Source organism: Trichosurus vulpecula, chromosome 8 (assembly GCF_011100635.1).
Source record: "Trichosurus vulpecula isolate mTriVul1 chromosome 8, mTriVul1.pri, whole genome shotgun sequence".
NCBI classification, from domain to species: domain Eukaryota; kingdom Metazoa; phylum Chordata; class Mammalia; order Diprotodontia; family Phalangeridae; genus Trichosurus; species Trichosurus vulpecula.
Window position 1 is genome coordinate 227,738,927 of NC_050580.1, and position 23,198 is coordinate 227,762,124.

A 23,198-nucleotide genomic window follows, 5' to 3' on the forward strand; every position below is an offset into this window, starting at 1 on the left:
ACAGTATACACAATGCCCCCAAGGTGCCATGCTTAGCGTTCTCTAGCTATGCCAAGAAGGGGTAGAGGAGCATTTTCCCCTCTCTCCTTTGAGGTGAATTCTGTCCCAAGGATTACTGAGATTCTAGCATTATTAGCCACATATTCTAATTTTTAAAAAAATAGATTAGAGGGTGGGGAAGAATGTGGAAGGAGAAAGGGATTCCTGTTCCCCATTTTTACTTGGTATAGCAGGAAGAAAGAAAGAAAGAAAGAAAGAAAGAAAGAAAGAAAGAAAGAAAGAAAGAAAGAAAGAAAGAAAGAAAGAAAGGAAGAAAGGAAGAAAGGAAGAAAGGAAGAAACGAAGGAAGGAGGAAAGGAGGGAGGGAGGGAGGGAGATAAGGAAGGGAGAGTTGGGGAAATTCCTGTCTCACCCCAGAAATTGCAATGGGTTGCTTTAGGAAGAAAGCCAAAGCAAGGTCTGGCAACTGAAAGCAAATGTGAGGAAGGGAAACAAGTGGGGAAAGCTGGTCCTGCTGACCCTAGAACCCAGTCCTACTATAAATCAAGCCAGGCCCTTCACCACAGAAACCATACTTTCAAAGACCACCCAGCAGGAGGAAAGAAAGGTAGAAAGGGAAGACATGTCATGGACCCCAGCCCTGTCTAGACTCAATCTACACTTCTCATAAAAGCCAGTTAACAAATGCCCATTATTTGGGGGCGGGGGAGGATGAGGGACAAGGAGTGTGGGTTTACAACAGAATGGGGTCAGTTGTATGCCAAAAGCAGCAGGATGGGAGAAGAGGCAAGACTGCCCCATCCTTCTCTACAACTTACTCATTCCCCCAGGCCAGCCAACATTCTAGCACCCCCATGGAGAGCCACGGCAGATTTCTGAGAATTTGAAACCCCCTACACTAAGACTACCCTGCTGGCTATGGTCCTATGAAAGCAGAATGTTGTTCTCTTTGCCCTCCAATCTGTCCCCCATCCAATCAACCCTCCCTCCATGCAGTAGGGCTCATGACTACCTCCTAACTACTTACTCTCCCAACTCATCTTTCAACACCCAACAGAACCAGGACTGCCCCCCCCATCAAACTGGTGAATTTGGGGCTAGAAGGAGCCTTAAAAATCAGTTCATCCAACCCCTTATTTTACAAATGAGGAAACTGAGACCTAGAGAGCTGAATTTACTTCCTCAAAGCTATGCAAGCTAGCTAGCACTAAAAGCAGAACAAAAATACATTTCCCGAGCCCTAATGTAGGGTCAGCATATGCTCTATCCTCATCCTTTCTACTGGCCCCAGAACAAAGTTGTGACATCTGACGACTGGAGTCAGTGTCTCTGGAGCCAAAATGGGGGAGGGATGTGGGAATGAAGACTGCCACCCTTGGAGGCCATAACACTGACAAGTCAGCTCTTGGCATCTTTTCAGCTTTGGCAAAACTTGAAGAATCCAAAGCTTAAGCTATCTCTCTTCACAGAGGCTCTTACCCCACACAGGAAATGGCTTCAGGAAGATATGGGTGTGGTAAGAGCCTCTTAGGAGGGGAGCCAGGCTGGACCACAGCCACCACCAGGCTTACCTACACCACACTACAAAAGCCTGAGGCAACAACTGCTCTCAGTGCCGTATGCTTATATACACGAAGTCCAACATTTATCCTCGCTGCTGACCGTTCTTATGATGATGACGATGACAATGATTATGATAATGATGATAAGTAGCCTGATACAGTGGATAGAGAGCTGTCCTAGGAATCAGGATGATGTAGCTTTAATTCCTGGCTGTATAACATAGTAATCCCATGAGGATAGGTAGTGCAAGTATCACCACCATTTTTCAGATGAGGAAAACGAGCCTGAGAAAAGTGAATTGATTTGCTGTGGTCCCAGAGTTCTTTCCACTACTCCAGACTCCCATTTCCCTGTGTGTTCCCTCTGTTGTAGAAGGAATGTCTACCAGAGTCCCCCTCCATATGGGCTGGGTTATTTCTTTTCCTTAAAAGGCAACTGTGTTCATGACTTAACTGGCCCAGGTGACTAAAAGATGAGGTCATATGAAGCTCCAGCTCCTCTGATCTCTCTGCCATGGGTAGTACAGAAGCAGGAAAAGCTATGTTTGGCTAAATAGGAGACCATGTTCATTTAGCCAAAGGATGAATATTCTTCCCCTCCAGTGGCTAAGTAAATCTTCTTTTGTTAATAAGATATTTAATTTTTTTTCTAATGCTGAACCTAAACTACCATGGAACAGGGTTGAGTCAGGCCTTTCCAACAACACTTTCCCTGACTTAGCTGAATTCCCAAAGTTTGACCAACTTGGCTCATCCCTGCCAAAAAGGAGAAGGATCCAGAAGGGCCCAGAGGACAACTCACAACTCTAAAACCGAAAAGAATTTCAGGGGCCATCTTAATCCAATTCAATTTTACAGATGAGGTTAAGTGACTTGTCCAAGATGATATAGGAAATTAACATGAAATCAGAGCTGGGACTTCTACCCAAGTCTTTCCACAGGACCATAACCTAGGAGTAGAACAACAAGGAATGAATTTAGTAATTCCAAAGAGAAAGAGAACAGAGTCTGAGGAAATGGGAGGAAAGGAAGTGGGGAGGATAGGAAAGAACAGAAATGTGAAGGCAAGAAGAGAGGGAGACTTAGCAACCAAAAGGAGAAATTGAAAGGGGTAGGGGGAGAAAAACCAAGATTTAGCTCAAAAAAACTTAAAGAGTATGATGTATTGAAATGGAGAAGGAAATGGCAAACAACCCCAGTATATTTGCCAAGAAAAGTCCAAACGGGGTCACAGAGTTGGACACAACTAAAACAACACAACAACAACATGATCTATTGAAAAAAAAATTTTCAATCAGAACACTGGGCTTCATATTTCAGTTCTACCTGTAGGACCCTGGAGAAAATCACTTATCTGGCCATCACTTTCCTCATCTGAAATATTAAAAGTTTGGACTCAATCTCTTCTAGCTCTAAGTCTATGACCCACCATCTGCCCCTCTTCATGAATACCAGCAACTCCCTGACCTTCTAGAAAACCTTTTAAAAAGTATTTCAAAGCAGTGTGGTCTAAGGAAAGATAATGGAACTGGGAAGTAAGATTCTTGGGTTTGAAACCTGGCTCCATCACTTACTACAGGTGTGACTTCAGAAGAGTCAGTTAATCTCTCATTGCCCCCAGGTAATTCTCTAAAACTATATAGTAGTTGCTGATTGGCATTAGTAGAGAAATATTCTTCACAGGAAATTCTTCACAGAAATATTTAAAGATCCAGATGCTTCCCCTCCCCCCCAACTGTTTTTTGTATTAGATTAGATGAAGGAAATAAGACAATATACTAATCTCTCAATTATCAGACCCACCATACCAAGGATATGCAAATAAATACCAAGTGTGGAACTTTAAGAAACATCAACTAACATCCTGGCCTTCATGGACCAGCTTCAAAGTCATATTTGTCTTTGAAATCCATGCTTTACACCCTGGGGTCTTTGGGCCTTGAGTGAATCAGGTTTCATCCTTCTCCTTTGCAGGGGTCTATGAAGCAGATATTTACAGACTGTCCCATGAGAGGCTGGGGAGGATAGAGAAAGACTTTGAAATAGCAATCCTCTTTTGCATTTATAAGCCAATTGATCATAAGCCAAAAAAAACATCATTTGGGCTGCTTAGGAGAATGAGGCACAGTTGGCAAGGTGGGCTTTCCTCCAAATCAGCTGGTCTCCTAGGGAAAATAATGCCTCCCAGGCTGGCACATGGAGGGGGCCGTACTAAGACTTGCCTAGGTCCATCCCCTTGAACTCCATGACTGGTTTTTCATTTTTCCAGACTTGCCATAATGCAAGTTTTTGCAGTCCAGGTACTTAGCTGAAGTATTGGACCTAAAAGCCAAGACCAAAGTCCATGAGGGAAAAAGCTTCACTGGTCAGATATTGGGCAATAGCTCATCCCAGGGCCCACCAAAAGAAGAACCAAGGAAACCAACTCTTCCACAAGAAGAGACCATCCACAATATCCCCCCTAAATTTTCTAACTTCCTAAAAAATGTACTTTAGTGGGCTTTTGGGTTTTTTGTTGCTTTAAAAATAACTGTAAAATTCACAGATCATTATCACAGAACTTGAGCTAAAAAGAACAAAGGCTATCTCAACCCCTCATTTTACAAATGAGGAAACTAAGTCTCGGGGGGTTAAGTGACTATGTGCCCAAGGTTGCAGAGCTAATAAGCACCAGAGAGATCTGGATCCAGGTCCTCTGACTCCAGAACCTATGCTCTTTATACTGTATCACATCACTCCCAATTTAGGTTAACAACCTAGGAAATGCTTGCACTTGGTAGAGAGATGGAGTTGTCTCATATATGCAAATAAGTCCCCAGCTATTTCTTCCCACAAGGAGGGCAGAAAATTCAAGTTCTCTTCCTAGCTCAACCACTGACTAAACATTGTTCTCCTCTAGTCCCTAACCCTCTACCTCTTCCACAGGTGAAACGGGAATTGACAAGTGGCCAGCACCATTTCCTTGTAGCTCTCAGGCCTGGACCTGGTCTATAAAAATGCTTTGGTGTCTAGAGAGAAAGGTGTGTCCTAAATATTGGCAATTCTAATGCAAATTCAAATTATACAGCATCTGGAAGATGTCTGCAGCATACAAAAAAAGAACACAACAGAAGGAATATCCAGCCCAAGCAGTGGAAAGCAGACACATGGATGTTCTAGAGAATGGATGGATGGGGAGAGAGAAGAGAGAAATTATGCTGAGTCTCTCGTTTCCTTGTCCCAGGCTCATTCAGGAGATGTGATAGCTTGATGCTGGGGACTAGAAACCAGAATTCTCTCTGTGTCCAATAAACACTTGACATCGTCAGAATAAAACACAAGGAGGAAAGGTACAATCTCAATTAACACAGTATATACAAAAGACATCCCAAAGACAGAGTAGTTCTCTTCCAACACTTAAGGCTTCATTCAATCCATTATATCAAGACTGTCTGAAAGATGGCCATCCACATCAATTGGGGAATGGCTGAACAAAATTGTGATATATGAATGTAATGGAATAATACTGTGCTATAAAAAATGATGAGCAGGCAGATTTCAGAAAAAAATGGAATGACTTACATGAACTGATGCAAAATGAAGTGAGCAGAACCAAGAGAACATTGTACACAGTAACAGAAAGGTTGTGCGACGATCAACTATGAAAAATTAGCTCTTCTCACCAATACAATTCCAAAGGACACATGGTGAAAAATGCTATCCACATCCAGAGAAAGAAGAGATGGAATCCAAATGCAGATCAAAGCATACTATTTTAATTTTCTTTACCTTTTTCATGTTTTCCCCCCTTTTGGTCTGTTTCTTTCAAACATGAGTAATATGTCTTACATGATTGCACATAATATAACCTATTTAAAATTCTCATCTTTTTAGGGAGTGGGAGAAGAGGGAGGTAGGGAAAGAATTTGAAACTCAAAAATTTTTTTAAATAAATGTTAAAAATTGTCTTTACATGTAATTGGAAAAAATAAAATACTATTTAAAAAAAGGGGGCCACCCACTAGGAAATTTCCTTCAATCCAGGTCAGGAGTGGGGAACCTTCAGCCTTAAGGCCACATGTGGCCTCCTAGGTCTTTAAGTTTGGCCTTTTGACTGAATCCAAATTTTACAGAACAAAACTTTTTATTTTTATTAATACATTTTTGTTCATCTTTTCTATTTTTATTTTATTTTAAAGATGAACATATTTAAAATACCAGAGAATAAAATAAGTTTCAACAAAATAATCTTCCCAGATTGACCAGCACAATTAGAAATTAGTAAGCCACAAGGGCTAGACTGACGGTTGCTACACTCTTTATTTAGTTCCAACTTCCTCTGCCTGATTGGCGCCACTACCATACGAGGCTGGTTGGTGAGAGTTTATGGGGGTCAAATGTACCAGTCTGTTATAAGCTTTTGACAACGGTGCACTCACTGTGTTTCTGTCTGAAGTAGAATTTGTGAATAGTTGCACAGCTCAACAGTATTTTTGAATTCTGTCTGGTTAACAGCCCATCATGTCAAAGGAGACCAAGAGAGCACTGAAGGAAGAAAACAGATTTTTTTAGTGAGGATTGTGAATTACAATATTATCTTGTTTCTGCTAAAGATGAGATGATTTGCTTGCTTTGTGATGCTGCAATATCAACATTAAAGAAATTCAATGCTCATCAGCATTATAACACTCACAAGGCGCAAAAGGTTGCACTGCAGAAATTAAAAGATGAAAAGCAAAGACAATTCTTTCAAAGAGCAATAAGATAGGGAAATAATTCTACTGAAGCAACTTATAAAGTAGCTTATATACTCGGGAAAAAAGGGAAGCCATTCAGTGGTGTAGACACTGGGAAAGCATGCATTGTCAAAGTTGTAGGATGCTTAGCCCCAGATAATGTTTCAAAGTACAAACAACTGCCTCTTTCAAGGAGAACCATAACTGATCGGCAGCATGAATTAGCCTTCAACTTAACAGAACAGCATCGTGCAATACTTCGAAGGGAAGTAATATATTACAATTATATAATAATATATTATTCAATCACTTTGGCTGAATCAACTGATACTACTGACTCAGCGCAGGTTTTATATTTCATTCAGGTTTGCTACTGGCTTTGGACACTCTTGCGAACAGAACATGGTGAATAGATATCTTTGACAATAAATTTAGTTAGTGTATGTGCAGATGGTACACCTTCCACAACAGGAAAACATGAAGAGTTTAATCGCACAGATTAAAAAAAAAGTATTAACAGATCCAGATGCTCTCATTTCTTTTTCATTGTATCTTGTATCCGCAAAATCTCTATGCTAAAGCTACTATTTAAGTGACACTTTGCAACAAGTTATAAGTATTGTTAGCTATATTTGTGCAAATGTAACATGGCATTTTCAGTTTTGTAACATGCTAAAGTTGAACAATGGGTATTCAGTGTGGATTTGCTGTATCATTCTAAAGTGTGTTGGCTATCACAGGGACAGGTGTTAGCCAAAATTTTCTCTCTGTGGCAACAGATAATTAAATTTTATGAAGAATAGAATCAGCAACATGAACTATCGTAAGAAGATTTCTATAGGAATGCTGTGTGATATGTCAAATCAAAACAACTTGAATATTTCTTTGGAAGGTAAAAAACTAAGTCTATATATGATACGTGGCAAAAAATCCAATTATTTTTTAAAAAAAAGCTATCTTTTTTCAAAAAACTTCTTCAAAAGGACATTTCAGATGACATCACACTCAAATTAGCATTTCAGCCTCACCTAGTTGATATCACCAAGGCACCTAAAGAACTACAGATGGAATTCATTGAGCTCTTAGTATTTACACTTTAAAGTCATTGTTTGATGCTAAGAAAGATCCAGTTGAAATACTGAAAAATACAGTAGAATACCCATGCGTTTGGCAATATGACCAAAAAATGCTTTATTGCTTTTCAACCACTCATTGCTGAGAATCTATACTCTCCTACCTAACCCAAATTAAGATGCCATAAAGGTCACAAATGACTGATACCCATCTAGAAGATCAACTGACATTGCAGACCTCCATGCTACAACCAAATATTCAAATACTTTCCAACAAAAAGCAGACACAACAGTGTCATTAAAAGGTTAGTTAACTTTAAAATTAACAAATGGTTTTCATTTTTCAAAATTATTAAGTACATAGTATTTAGATTTTTACAAAATAATGTACATTTTTAAGTATATCTAATTTAAGTTTCTTGAATGTGGCCTCATTTGATTACATCCTAATATTAATGCGACCATCCAACATGAAAAGGTTCCCCGCACCTGCTCTAGGTGATATGAAGATAGAGTTAAATGTAGTACTATTCTTGTCTCATTAATAATCACCCTTACAGATGTCATTTAAAAAAAATAAATCCACAAACCTCTAGATATGTTCCTTTTCCAGACCACAATAATACTCTCCTTCAACCACTCTTTAAGTTACTAATCTAAGAGCTCAGTCCTATACCCAAATATATTCCAAGTACCACCCCTCACTCCACCCCACCCCCTCACCCCCTCACGGATTCCCATAGAAACCTAAGAGAACAGAAGGGAGAGTTAGCTTGAGAGATGCTTCAAAGCTCATCACCTGATTTCTTTTAAGCCTTGAGACACTGCCAAGTAAAATTATTGATTCAGAACCAGCACATGTTTGGGGATCCCTGTGGCTCCCTGTAAGGCCTTCAGGGGGTCCTCAAGGTCAAAACTATTTTCATAACATTACCGATATTTTAATGTCTAATAAAGTAACTATTTATAGCTATAACCAATATAAAGAAAAGCTCTTAGGAAGTGAGGGGGGGCGTTCTCAATAGTTTTTAAGAATTCAAAGGGATCCTAAGATCAAAAAGTTTGAGAACTGATAACTTAGAGGTCCTGGATGGCTCTTCACTCCCTCAGTAAGCTTGGTGGAGAAGGAGGAGTGCTGGGGAGGGTGGAGAGGACTTTGCTGTCATTTGGGGGTTTTGAGGGGTTTTGGACTGGCCTTTAAAAGCTCAACAGCTAAAAGCTGAATCATAGTAGTGTCAGTAGTTAACTGCCCCAAAACTTCTCTCAAAATTCTCATAAGAGTCATAAGGTTACTTTGAAAAAACCAACTCAAAATATTGCATTTTTTTAACCTTAAACATAAAATAAAACTCTGATCCTAATCTATTTGGCTCAAAGCAGCTATGCCACCCAAGTGAACAACACCAACAAAAACAGCTAGCAGACCAAAGACCGAACGAGGAAACAAACAGACAAACAAACAGACAAAAAGAAAACGGCAAGTGAGTACTATACAGAAAGGAGGATTGATTTAGTCCCAAAAGCACAAAGGCAATTCTTTTGAGATCAATTCTTTATAGTCATAAAAGGTGAAAATTTAAGGAGATCCTTTCTCTAAGAGATCTAGTTTGGTCAGGATCACTGAAAGACCTTGGAAAAGTCTTCCTTCTTCTGTGCTCTGGCAATTTCATCAAGGCAAGAAAGTCATCTTGAAGCCTACATAAGCAAAAGGTTTAAGAAGCAAAAGGCTTCTTACTATCTGAATCTGGACAAGATTTAGATGATCTACCTAACATCTTACATTTTACTCAAGTTTAAATCATGTCTCATCAACCAGGAATCTGCTCTAAGGGCAAGAGAAGTGTCCTATCTTCTTTTGGTGCACTGAGCAGGTATTCAGTCAAGACTTGTTGATTGAGTTTGGCCCTGGAGAGCTGAAAAAAAATGCATCTGTCTCAGTTTTTTTTCAGAAGTATAGAATATTGCATCTACTAAGATTTGGTAGATGCATTGTTTGGTTTTGCTAAGCTGTGCCCCCTTTCCCCCAATTTTTTATTCTTTGTTAAAAGAATTTGCTCACTACACAAAAGAAGGATATACCCAGAAATAAAGGTGACATAACAAATGATCAACTTTTTTCAAAGATGTCTAGATTAGGTGATTAATAATCAAAATAAATTTCCACCATTACATTTGGAGCAATATATGCAGTTACATAATGACCCACTCAAATGCTAGCTCATCCATGAAGCCTTCCTTGATTTTCCTCAGTCATAAACTGTCTTGAATTTCCAATCAACATTCAGTGAATAAGCACTTATTAAATGCTTACTATATACCAGGCACATTTCATATAACTTTGTGCCTCTCTAAGGTACTTATCACACTTAACTTCTATTTCCCATCATTTAAATACCCTGCTAGCTTATAAATTCCCTAACACTTAATTCATCAGCCTTGGCTCTTCCTCCAATGGAATAAAATGATCAACATACGGTAGCTACTTAATTGGTGGTTTCTGACTTGAACAATGTAGCATCATTTTAGTCTATGAAGTGTTTTGAATTGACCCCAATGATGTGGTTTCTTAACCTGAAGTCCATGAACTTTTTAACATATATATGTATAGATAGATAACTTTCAATATAATTGGTTTCCTTTGTAATCCTATGTATTGTATTTTGTGAATTTAAAAAGATTATTCTGAGAAGGAGTCTATAAGTTTAACTAGATTTCCAAAGGAGCCCAGGGCACACACAGAACAGGTTAGGAATCACTGCCCTAAGGCGGAACAGTATTATTATTTTAAGTACTGGGGTGTTGGCATCATTTTTCCTATTGGGTGACACCTAAAAATGGAGTCATCATCTCAGAAGCAGAGCCAGAATTCAGCTATGAGAGTGGGTGTTCCAGTATAGGCCAGTGACCAGGGAGACCTGGTCCAGAGGGCCCTTCACCACCATACGAAGCTGTACTTCAGGCCCCCTTCTCAGTTAGCTACCATTGCCTTATGAGCTCCTAAAGAATTTAACAGTTCCCCACTGTTGCTAGGCACATACAGAGAACTGCTTGTTACTTTCCCTCTGCAGTGGAATGCATACCCCTACCACTAATCCCCGCCCCTCAACACTGAAGGCCAAAAATAAACACATTCTTTCCCCCCTCCCCCACCAAGAAAAAGGTTTGGAGAGGTTCAGGCCACCCTGAGTTCTTGTTAACAAGAGGAGGGGTACTGAAAGGGAGGTATTCAGCCTCTCAGACCCAAGTGCATTGCTCAAAAATCTTCCTAAAGCAGGTCTTGAAATTTGGCCCTGGAGAAGAGTTGAAAAAAAGCACCTTCTTCCCTTTGATGCTAAGGCAGGGGACTATGGATGAAATGTCTGTACTGTAAGACCACTCAGGTGATATACTGCTTGGTTTTGTTGAAATGCTTTTTTTTTCCTTTAAACTTTTAAAAATCTTGGTTACAAGGGATAGCTTCCAGGAGAGGGGATAGGAGAGGATGGAATAGGGATGTGTCCAGGAACAAAAGTGACATAAAACCCAAAAAGTATCTGTTTATTTTTTTTAAAGCAGGTCTACACAAACATTTTTCCAAGGAGCATGTGAGAAGATAAGGAAGGCCAAACCAAACGCATCCCCACGCACTGGAATATGGTAGGTGGCACAGTAGAAAGAGTGCAAAGCCTGGAGTCAGGGAGACTCATCTCTCCCTAAGTTCAAATCAGACACTTACTAGTTGTGTGATCTTGGGCAAGTCACTTATTCCTCTTTGCCTCAGTTTCTTCATCTGTAAAATGAGCTAGAGAAGGAAATGGCGAACCACCCCAGTATCTTTGCCAAGAAAACTCCAAATGCAACCACGAGGAATAAGACACGTCTGAACAACAAGGTAAAAGGATCATGAAATCATAAATTCAGAGCTGAAACGGACCAAAGGGGCCATCTACTTCAATGGTCAATAAGTATTTATGCCTACCAAGTGCCAGGAACTGTGCTAATTGCTAGGGATATAAAAAGAGGCAGGAGGCAGCCCCTGCCCTCAAGGAGCTCACAATCTAAAGTGGGGAGGGGAGGCAACAAGCGAACAAATATGCACAAATAAGCCATATACAGGATAAATAGGAAATAAAATAGAGAAGGAACCAGAATAAAGCGCAAACTGAAAGCAATTTGTAGATGGACCAAAGGAAGACTTATGAAGTACCTACTATGTGCCAGCCACTATGCTAAGAAGCACTTTACAAATTTTCCTTTGATCCATGCAACCCTAGGAGGTAGATGCTATTACTATCTCCATTCTATGGAAGAGGAAACTGAGGCACAGAGAGGTTACGTGACTTGCCTAGGATCACACAGCTGGTAAAAGTCTATGAATCAATGAAAAGTCTAGAATGAATTTGAAGTCCGGTCTTTCTGATTCCAGGTCCAGAGCTCTATCTACTATGTCCCTAGCCCCACTCCAGTGAAACTATTCTACAATCCTAGCTCCTCTGCTCTATTAAGAAGTGAGTAGTAGGATAGCAAGGGAGTATCTGAACCTATGTCCTCTGAATCCAAAAAATTAGTACTCTGTACAATATAACATCTCTCTGCAAATATTCTTGAGCAATTCCAAGCCAAATTTGTAAATGATGATAAAGAAAACACACACACATGATTTAAGATTTATAAGGCACTTTATAAATATTATGACATTTCTTTCCTCACAATGATGCTAGAAGGTAGGAATATGTTATCCCTATTTTACAGATGAAGAAACTGAGGCAGACGGAAGGTTAAGTGACTTCCCCAGGGTCATACAAACTTTTGAGGCTGAATTTGAAGTCAGTTCTTCCTGACTCCAGGTCCACTACCCTATCCACTATACCATCTAGCTGCCTTATAAAACATACTTTAATAGAACATAAAGTACATTATAGAAACAGAATACTTCCCTCACAGCACTGGGAAACAAGTAGTCCAAAAGAGATTGTGCTAAGCTCTTTACTAGTATTTTAAGTGCTTAATAAATATGTGTTCCCTTCTCCCCCAGCAACTCCCCTATCAGTGCGTTTCCATTTTCTAAACGAGACAACCAGGATTAAGAGAGTGAGCTGAGTGACTTGTCCATGATCACATGGCTAGTAATTGTCCAGATCTCTTGATCCCTGGAGCTGGCATTCTTTTCATTCTGTCCTAATTCTCTCACCACTAAAGCCATCACCTCTCTCTTACCCAGTCTTCTTTTCAACCAGCTAATCCTTACGTTTCCTCCAAGCTCTAAATTCTATAGTCTTGGGAAGGCACAGTTGGGGCATATGTGAGCAGGAGCCCAGGGAAAACACATTAAGATCTTCCTCCTGTCTCTCCCCACCTGGACTGTGAAAGAAGTTTACTGGAGAATCTGGAGTTGAAGCCTGAAGTGAATACAAATTTCAGTCTGAAAGAGCTGGAAACCTGACTTTCTTGGGAAATATTCAATAACTGGGCCCCAATCCAAAGAGTTGGCATCAACTACCTCTTTAACCCTGCTAAAGACTGAAAATTCTCCTTAATCACTTTCAAGAGAATGTATTATTAAGGGGAAACTAGGCTGTTGGGTGACATCTCCATGGGGACCCCCCCCCCACTCCATCCCACGAACTGTCCAGTAATGCCAACAGCAGAAAGAGAACATAGGTCTGATATGGTAAGCCAGGCTAAGGCAGGGGTGGGGAATCTGTGGCCTCAACGCCACACGTGGCCCTCTAGGTCCTCAAGTACAGCCCTTTGACTGAATCTAAACTTCACAGAACAAACTGCCTCAATAAAAGGATTTGTTCTGTAAAACTTGGACTCAGTTAAAAGGCCACACCCAAGGACCTAGAAGGCCACAAGTAGCCTCAAAGCCACAGGTTCCCCACCCCTGGGCTAAGGGAATAGGCTCAGCTATGTTCCACCCCCCTAATAAGCTTCATTTGCAGGACTAAGCTCCATTTAATAGGTCGCAGGCAAGCCAAAGGTAAAGTCAGTTGCTTGCCAGAAAGGTACTTGATTATTCATTTTACTTCTCATTTCCTCTTTTGTTGTTGTTGAGTCAAATTCGACTCCTCTTGACCCCATTGGGGGTTTTCTTGGCAAAGATATTAGAGTAGTTTGCCATTTCCTTCTCCAGCTCATTTAACAGATGAGGAAACTGAGGCAAACAGGGTTAACTGACTTGCCCAGGGTCGAATTATTACAAGTGAGTGTCTGAGGCCAGATTTGAACTCCTCGTATAAGAACAACAGTAAGCTGACCCTGCAACCAAGCAGATCCTGAACATATTTACACTCTCTGCTGGATATTTCCCCATTCAAAGCAAGAGATAAAGCCAATGGGCTTACCATTCACTCGGAGGGGAGGACAGGATGACCAGGAATAGGGGCAGGATGTCAGGTTTCCCAGGTAAGGCCTTGATGCCAGTGCCCCCATTTTAATTCAATGGCACTGTCTTTCAGGACACTTTTCCCTATCCCTAAGTCTCCTATCCAGGTTAACCTGTGTAGGAGGTATTGACTTGTCTGGCATGAAGCCTACTTCAAGTTTAAAAAAAAATCACTGTGGTACTTGATAGCAGCAACCTGTACCAGAAGCTAAGCCTGACCTCCTGTATAGGTAAAAAGGAAGCCTTGTGGTGGGGGAAGGGACAGAGAGAGAGGAAAAACAATAGGTGGGAAGAGAAAAAACAGGAGCAGCATTCAACAGGCTTCAGCAGTCAGCCTGCAGGGAGAAAACCAGGGGGAGGTGTACTTGGGAGAGAGCTCCTGCACCCACATGGGTTACTCATCACTCTGCCTGAATTCCCTTTCCCACCCTCTCATTCTCTCTCACATACACCCCCACAAGAACCATCAGGGAAAGGTGAGTCTTTTCCAACATGTGTTCCTCTAAGCTATTTGATAACTTTCCACATACCCTTTTTCTTTTTCAGTCTCATTTCCACCATGACTTAGCAGTCTTATCTTTTACTGCTTCCCACCCTTTGGCTTCCCAGTTCCCAGGACTCGTCCCAGGCCTTCCCATTCCTGGGCCTTTCTTTGTTCAGAGTTCTATAGAGTAGGAATGCCTCACCTTATTCCATTCCCACCCTTCCCTCCACACTCTCCACCTAATGAAAGCTTTCCCAGATTCCCCCAGTTAGAAATGTTCTTTCCTTCCTGAAACTCACAATACATTCTTTGTTGCACACATTTGATTTTTTTAAATATATAATTACTTGCATAGATCCTATCTCGCTCTTCTGTAGATTGTCTTGTTGATGAGAGCAAGAACAGTATTTTATTAATCCTTCTAGGTCCCCTGGCAATATGGGGTAAAAGATAGAGGATTATCTTCCCAGAATTAGGAAAACCTAGATTCAAGTCCAGGCCTCTGACACATCCTAGCTATATGACGACTTTGGGCAAAATGCTTAACCACAATTGCCTCAAAAAAAAAAAAAAAGACTATATTGCAGAACTTACACCAAGGAAATCACAAGTGTGTGTATGGAAAAGGAGGGAGAATTGGCCATCTCCCCTAGCATAGGGTAGTTTTTAAATAAATTTTTGCGAGCCAGAAATTTCCTGGTTGCCCCAGCACACTGTTTTCTGTTCTCTGAGCATCTCCAGTACTATCACCCTTTCACTTGCTACTTTACTACTTACTGTTTCATATTGTTAATTATCTTTGTGCCTAAGTCTTAGAAAGGCTTCCTTGAAATTTAGGGAGAGGGAAGTTAGAACCCCAATCAGAGATTTACTCCTCAACCTCTGACAAGGGGAAGATTTTTACATTAAGACACATATCTCCTTCTCTCTCCGCAGGGTCTCAGGCACATACCTCACTGCCACCTCCCACCCTCTAACCTGCAAACTCAATAGAAAGGTCAGCTTTAAAAAAATTATTTCCCCCAATTCCCCTTAAAAAACCTTATGAGTTTATGAGTGAGGCAGCTAGGTGGCACAGGGAGTAGAGCACCGGCCCTAGAGTCAGGAGTACCTGAGTTCAAATGTGGCCTTAGACACTTGACACATTTACTAGCTGTGTGGCCTTGGGCAAGTCACTTAACCCCAATTGCTCTGCCTTCCCCCCTGCAAAAAAAAAAAAGCTTATGAGCAAATATATCTAAATATTACATAAGGGCATTTATTATTATTATTTTACTGATGCTAAATGAGCTAAGATTCTTTTAAAAAAATCATGATAGCCCTAGTAGCAAAAATTATTCCTCAACCATTCTTCAAAATCTAGTTCTTCCCGCAAGTGCTTTCAGGGCTTCCCCAAGTGGTAATACCACCTAGGTAGCCCCAAACAGCTAACCCTGGATCAAAAATCTGTCTGTTGTTAGTCTGAGCACAAATGGCATCCAGTGCTCATCCCTTATCAGGAATAACATCTTCCATCTCACACTTGGGAAGCACCAATCAACCCAAGTGAAAAAGACATAGGGAATGTCAGAAGACTTGACAGACACTTTTACCCAGGCTCTGAAACCTGGACAAATCTTCAGTTGGTTATGGGCAAGAATTTTGAAAAGGAAGGAGTCACTAAGCAAAGTCCTTAAGGGATTCATTGGATTTAGAGCTGGAAACAACCTTAGAGCTCTTTTAGGCCAACATTCTCAGTGCCCAAAACCATTCATGAAGAGCAGAGCCAGGATTGGAGGCTCAGGTCTCCCAAGTGAGTACTCTTTCCACTATTCAAAGTGACAACGCTAGATTAAAGATGGGCCTGAAAGAAAACACTGGACAATTTAACCTTTGAGGTAGGACCCAGATTGAATATGTTGAATTTATTTTAAGGAAATTCCTAACAGTAATAATGATTATTTACATTTCTATAGTGCTTTAGCATTTTCATACACATGTCATTGAATCAGTAATTAGTTATAATTATTGGGATTAGCAACAATTCTAAGATAATTAGCTCTATAACACTGTAATATCATCTTATCTTCATCCTAAATTTTCTGTGAAGAGGCAAGGAAGAAAGCAATGTATTTTATCTGTTAAATTTTTATCAACATCTCCATTTTGCAGACGAGGTCATTCCAAATGGCAACGTGATTCAACAAAAAGAGGCCAGCATAAGCAAGCTCCAACCCTGGCTTCCCCAAACCTACTGGCTACTAAGAAGGCCAATTTATATGAGAGTCCCAATGACTCTCAAACTGGAGGACAAAAAAACTCTGCACATCCCATCTAAAGAAAAGAAACCAGAAAATCGGGGCAAGGGCAAGCCACACTTCATCCCTCTAGCACTATTTCCTCATCTATAAAATGAAGGCATTAAAAGAGATAGCCTCCGAGATGGAATGGCCCCTGATGATCCTAAACGGATGATCCCTGGAGTAGGAGGTAACAGTTATGGGCTTCAACTCCAACTGGAAGAGGCCACCTCTAAAAGTAAAAATGGTTGCCCTGTGCTTGGACTATATGGCTCACACTTGAGAGCAGTGGGAGAAGAGGTAGCTAGGGTTCTTTCAGCTTATGGAAATAATGTCACCTAAGACAACAAACCAGTTCAGTTCATCTTTTTTTCATACTCATGATACCTCTACTTGGCATTGCTGGGAGGTGAGATAAGTTTCCTTTCATTTCACACACAAGGAGAGGTTAGTTCATGACCAACGATTTCTTGAATGTCTAAATTAAGTAGATGAGTGGAAGACCCTGTCCAGTTCCCAGAGGGCACTGTAGTAGAATTACTCCTTTTAGACACCTTCATCTTTAGGGGGCAACTAGGTGGTATAGTGGAGACAGTACTGGACCTGGAGGAGGAAGGAAGACCTGAGTTCAAATCCTGCCTCAGATGCTTACTTATTAGCTGTGTGATCCTAGGCAAGTCACTTAATCTCTGATTGCCTCAGTTTCCTTTTCTGTAAAATGGAGATAAAAGCACCTTTCTTTCAGGATTGTTATGAGAATAAATCAGATAAATGTTTGTAAAGTATTTTGCAAACCTTAAAAATTATTAGATTTCCCAGGCCAATATGAGTTTTGGACTTGGAGTCAGAAGAGCTATATTCAAATCCTACCTCTTCTACTTACTACCTTTTTTTAACCATGGTTTAATCTTGGTCAGTCACTTCAAAATCAAAGGAATTTGACCAAGATCTCCTAAAGCTCTCAATCCATCATTTCCTAATCCTCATTCATCTGCCAGCTTGACACATTTAACATGGCCAAAGGGGGAGGGGGGGTTGTTACAGTTGGACAGGTAAAAGTGGTGTAGTTTTCTCACTGTCCAGAGAATGAGCCTTAAAGACCCATTTGTCCCTTCAGTAACCCAGAAGGATGAGGAAGCTGGCTAAAGATAAAGTGGTTAACTATCACCTGCTGAAAGCTTGCTTCCTTCACCAGTCTCAGTTTCTAAATTTACTCAACAAATATTTATTACTATTGACTAGATTTAATGCTCTCTATTAGGTGCAATATAGATGCAAAGATGAATAAATTAAAAGTCCCCAATCATAGGAAACTAGAGAAAATATAAATCATATACACAATAGCAACTCTGGTTGCAAGGTTTACAAAGGGTTTTCTGCACAACAAGCTTATAAGGCAGGTAATACAAGTATTATTATCCCCATTTTGCAAAGAGGAAAGCTGAGGCCCAGAAAAAGGAAAGTAACTTAACTTTGTATTATATGATATATATTATATATATTCTGCATATTATGTGTGATAACATATTATTCAGATTCAAAGGTAGGATTTGAACCCACATCTCCTGCTTCCTGGTCTAATGTCCTTTCTGCTCCACCCACACTGCCTGCCCCACCTTCACTGCCTACCAGTATAGTACAAGGACAGGCTGCTATAGGGTCCAAGGAAGGGTGACATCAGATTTAATAATACTGATGGGAATCTAGGAAAGCCTCAGGCAGGACATGACATTTGAGCTGGGTCTCAAAGAACAGATAGGATTTGGGCAGATGGAAAGTGGATTATTTGAAGAATTTATGTATCTGAAGGTAATGACAATGGACTGTGGTACCATAAGTCTCTGAAGACACAAAAAGCTATAAAAATGTTCAGGAAAATTAATCATATTCTAGCCTGTTTGTCAAAAAGTAGTTTCTTTATCTCCCATCCCCTAGATTCCCATCTGAACCTCTTCTATCCCCTGGGAGTTCCTGATTTCCTTCCTCACCTGTATGTCCCCCATTTCCCTCTGTTCTTATGTCAACTCTTGCTCATGAATCAATTTTACCATTCACCCACCAAGAGTATGGTGATAGAGTATTTGCAGAAGGCAGGACTTACCAAGTTACTCATAATATTGAATAACCTGCATTTATAAAAGGCTTCATTTTTTTCAAAAACCCTTTCACACAGCATTTCATTTGCTCACCACAACAATTTTGAGGTCAGCAGGGTAGATATATTGTCTCTAACTTACGGATGATGAAATTGAGACCCAGAGAGACTTAGTAGTGACTTGACCATGGTCACATGACTGTAAAAAGGCCAAACAAGCCTAGAATGCAGATCTCTGCTCTCTTGTCCAGTAGCTTTTTCCATTACATCACACTGCCTCCATCATAATCTCTACCAAGACAAATCAGCTGCCTGCCACCTCCAGATTTCCACTGTTGCTGGAGACCTTCCACCTCCTGCCTCTTTTCCTTAAACAGACTTGGTACAAGTGGGTCTTATGTGCTCACAGCTGGTTTTGTTCTTACCTTTGATACCAAACTTTCCACTTGCCCTTGTTCAAGCCTGACTAACCCAAAACAACCAATTTCAGGTTCTTTACTTGAGGAGCGTAAACTTTTTTTTTAATACTTTAATGACTGTATTTCAAAATCCTTTGTAATCTTGTGTTTTATTTTATGACTTTATTCCAAGAAGGGGTCCACAAGCTTTACCTGCCAAAGGAATCCATGACATAAAAACGATTAAGAACCCCTGGTTTAAACAAATGTTTTGGCTCTTCCCTTTCATTATTTTTCCTCTAGGGCTACCCAATAATTTCAGGACATTTGTGTGCCTTTCCTCCCCTAACAAGATTTTCAGTCCTGCAGGGAGTGAATGGACTGAGTCTCTCTTGTCTCCTGGATGGCTAACATAATACCTTGCACACAGTAGATGTCAATATGGTATTTTAAAAGTAGCAAACAACAAACCTACGTTCATATGAGCTCATACATTTTCCCTGAACTATTCTTCGACCACAACTCCTAGCATTCGTCCACCCCCAAAATGAAACTAAATTCCAACCTCTAGGAAGCTTCACTAAAAGACAACCTCTCTTTGGCACTTAATAATTACCCTCTCAGAGAGCAGGTACATTAAAGTTGGAACTGTGAATTGGAATTATACCCCAAAAGCCACTAAGCTGTACATATTCTATGACCCAATGATGCCACGACTAAATAGATATCCCAAGAATGTCAAAGACAGAGAGAAAGGTCCCACATATACAAAAATAATTAGAGCATCACTTTTTGTGTTAGCAAAGAACTGGAAATGAAGGCATCACTTGCCAAGTGGATGAAAAGATTACAGAAACATAGATTTAGTATTGGAAGAGCCCTTAGAGGTCACCTAGTCAAATGAAGAAACAAAAGTCAAAACAGGTTAATGACTTGCCCAAGGTAAGACTGGCAGTGAATGGCAGGCCCAGGATTATACATGAAATCCCTGGGACTCCTAGGTCAGTGCTCTTTGTACTGTACCACCCCACAAGGATGAATATGAAAAGTTCAGAGAAACTTGAGAAAATGTGTATGAACAGATAGATTGAAATAAGCAAAACCAAGGGAAGGATTTACATGATGTCAACAATATTAAAAGAAAACAGAAAAAATTCAGAATTCTTATTTATGAAGTTACTAGTCATGATTTCAAAAGAATGATGGTTAATCATGCCTCCTAGCAAAGAGGAGGTAGGGTATCATTGGAGAATGAAACAACTATTTTTCACACATGGCTAATGTGGTTAATGCGTTATTTTTCTTGACTATATAAGAGAGGGCCATCAATGGGAAGTGAGGGTTATGTTTTTGGGGTTTTAAGATCAATAAAACATCAAAAAAAATTTCTTCTCAATTCCCAACTAGTCCCGGATAATAAGCCTGATTTTTAATATGGCCCCATTTACCCTCTGCCTCCCCCCCCATTGATCACAGCCACCCCTCTCTAAAGTGTATGTAAACAGTAGGGTGGGGTACTAGAGAAGGTAGTTAAATGACTTAGTTACATTACAAAGGAATGGGGGGAGTAGAAAATGAAGTCCACAGAAGACTATATATGGCAGAGAACGGGGAGCAGGCCAGGCACTCCCAGGCCCCGAGGTTGCCACATTTGTAGGAAGCAACAAGCCAAGCCTTATAGCGTATGTGTTTTAAATTACCTTTGATTGTCTGATGAAGTGACTAAAAGGGAAATGTTTCAGGGCTTAGAATTCCAGAGTGAGCTAATACAGGATGCCTTTGGCTGAAGAGAGAAAAAAAAAGTTCAGCCGGCTCGAGCCCACCCCACCCCCCACTCCTTTTAAGTTTAAAAAAGGGAATGAACGTTACCATTTTTGGACATGAGCGTTCTCCTTCTAGCCCTGCCCTAAAACCACACTATCCTCCCCATTCGGAAGATCAGCTGGAATTGCGGGAATGGGAAGTGGGGGAGGAGTCCGAGGGAAGGAGTGGGGTGGTGGTGGCCAAAGGGAGGCGGGAGCCGGGAGTTTGGAAAGGGACGACTGTAGGTGAGGTAGCACGCCGGATACCTGGGATGTCCAAGACAGGCAAAAGGACTAGCTTCCTGGGTCCCACTCCCAACGTGGGGTTCCTACAGCAGTGGGAGGAGGGAGCGGGAAAGGGGGGGGCCTTCCTGTTCTCTTCCCGAAACTAGCTGCTCCAGAATCACCTTTCCAGCCAGTCCAGAGTCCCTGACCTCGTGGTGTAGAATCTAGACGCGTTAGAGCTCACACGCAATTTGGGCACACACTAGGGCTCTCCATAAAGATGTTGAAGAAATCAGTACTTATCTGCACTGCCTCCTTGGTGCCCAGGGGCCAGGAACCTTCGGGACTCCTAAGGATTCACCCCTCCCCCAAGAACAGTTTTTTTCAGAATGAGGAGAAAAGAGGGAGAGGGAAGAGGGGAGGGGGTAGGGTGGGGAACTGAAGGTGAGAGACAGAAACAGGTACAAATAGTAAATAGATACAAGTCTCTGGATTGGTAACCACAAAAGGGAACTTCTCCCTTGCCTGAATTGGGCAATAAAACGGTTTGATTTTACTCATTCCATCCCCTCTACCTTTTCCTTTTTTTCTCCTTTTTTTTGGCCTCTTGTTTAGGGAAAGAGTCGAAAAACGGATCCGAGCTAACACAGCCGGTTCCCGTTTTCCTCCCACCCACCACAGATCACGAATACACAAGCACATCCACCTCCTACACGCTCTCGGGGAGAGACCCTAAAGCGACTCTGCCTCTCCCCCTACTTACCTACCTACCCCTGCCAGCCCCGGAGTTGGAGCTACGTGGGCCGCAGTACTGGCGGATCCGGGGGAGCTGGTGGGAGGCAGGGGACAGGGGAAGGAGAGGGGTCTGGCACGCAGCTACAGCTGCGCTATTAAGATTATATACCCCCAGGTAACGAGCACGGGGCAAGCAAAGGAAACCAAGCTGCCACTGAACGCCATACGGAAGAGACGGACAGGGGGCGGGAATGAGAAGGAAGGGGGGATGGATCTCTGGAACCATCGATATTGGTGGTGAGCTCAGCTCTCCCACCCCCAAACCGCATCTCTTCCCGATATTCCCGGGCTTTCCAGACTCCAGCTGGGGGTGATGCCTGGAGCCGGGTCACAAAAGGAAACCTGCCCGATAATCCGCCTAATCTTCCCCTCCAACCCAACTTCTAGTCCCTCATGATTGCAGCTCCCTCTATGCCAGTGCACACCGGGGAAACGAAATTTAGAGAAGCACCGGTGGAGCCCAACCCTGCCAGCACCTCCTCCACTACCACCCATCCACCCACCCCACCCCCTTTTCCTGCTAAATGCCTGAAACCTAACACCCCGATGAATCCTTTAGCGCCCCTGCAAGCCTCGGCTGGTTCCCTCCCACGGCTCGCCGTGGACTCTTCCTGGGATGCAGGGGCTAGGGAGGACGGCGATCACATCAGCAGGGTGTGGATTGGGGGAGGATGGAGAGGACGGTGGTTGGTGTTGGTTACCTTTCTTTGCTGCTTCTCCCAGGCGGGGTCAAGGAGCAAGTCTCTGTCCCAGTCCTCTTCCGGCTGCATGTAGTCATTGGTTTGTTGGGAATCATAATGATCCATGGTCGACTCTGCGTCCTTGGGTTTTGTCTTCCACCTTCTCTACAAGCTGTGGCTAGTGCCACACTTTGAGTGGGGCTGGGCCGGGGCGAGTTGGGCTGGTCGTGTGAACTCCCCTCCGCCCTGCTACAACGCGGCTAGTGAGGAAAAGAGAGAAGGGCTGGCTATAGGGGGCGGGGGCGGGGGGCGGGAAGAGGCAGCTGCGGCTACGGAGGCAGCTCTTCAATACCTGGGCTCAAACCTAATCTTCGCGCACACGCAGCTGGAGGGAGAGGAGGAGCGCTGCTGAGAAGCGGGCAGAGCCCTCCCGAACAACTTGATTGGCTCATCTGAGTAGCCCAAACTTCCTATCTTCGCCTCTCATTGGGGCTTCCTGATATCCATCAGCCTCACAATTGCTGATATAGGTTGATTTGGGCGAATAACTTCTTCTCTCTTTCTCTTCACTCCCTTTTCCACCTCCTTTCCCTACTCCCTCTCTTTCCCCCTCCTTCTTCCCCCCCTAACATTTCCCTCACTCTGCTCCCTGCCCCCCCTTCCTCTAACCTCAACCCTCCCTTTCTCTCTTCTTTACTCCCTCCCTTCCTCAGCACATTTGAT

General features: G+C 42.0%; 1 protein-coding gene across 3 annotated transcripts in view; it reads right to left on the reverse strand.

The window, feature by feature from the left end:
- The window catches only part of ACTN1 (actinin alpha 1), a 134,805-nt gene extending 111,894 nt beyond the window's left edge, over positions 1-22,911 (reverse strand). The window contains exon 1 of one of the 3 annotated variants that reach the window (XM_036734527.1): positions 22,497-22,911. In XM_036734527.1, the coding sequence (XP_036590422.1) occupies positions 22,497-22,601 (105 nt within the window). In that variant the 5' untranslated portion in view covers positions 22,602-22,911. The remainder of the gene's footprint in view (positions 1-22,496) is intronic. The other 2 variants (XM_036734528.1, XM_036734526.1) reach the window with 2 other exon arrangements.
- Positions 22,912-23,198: the final 287 nt, after the last annotated feature.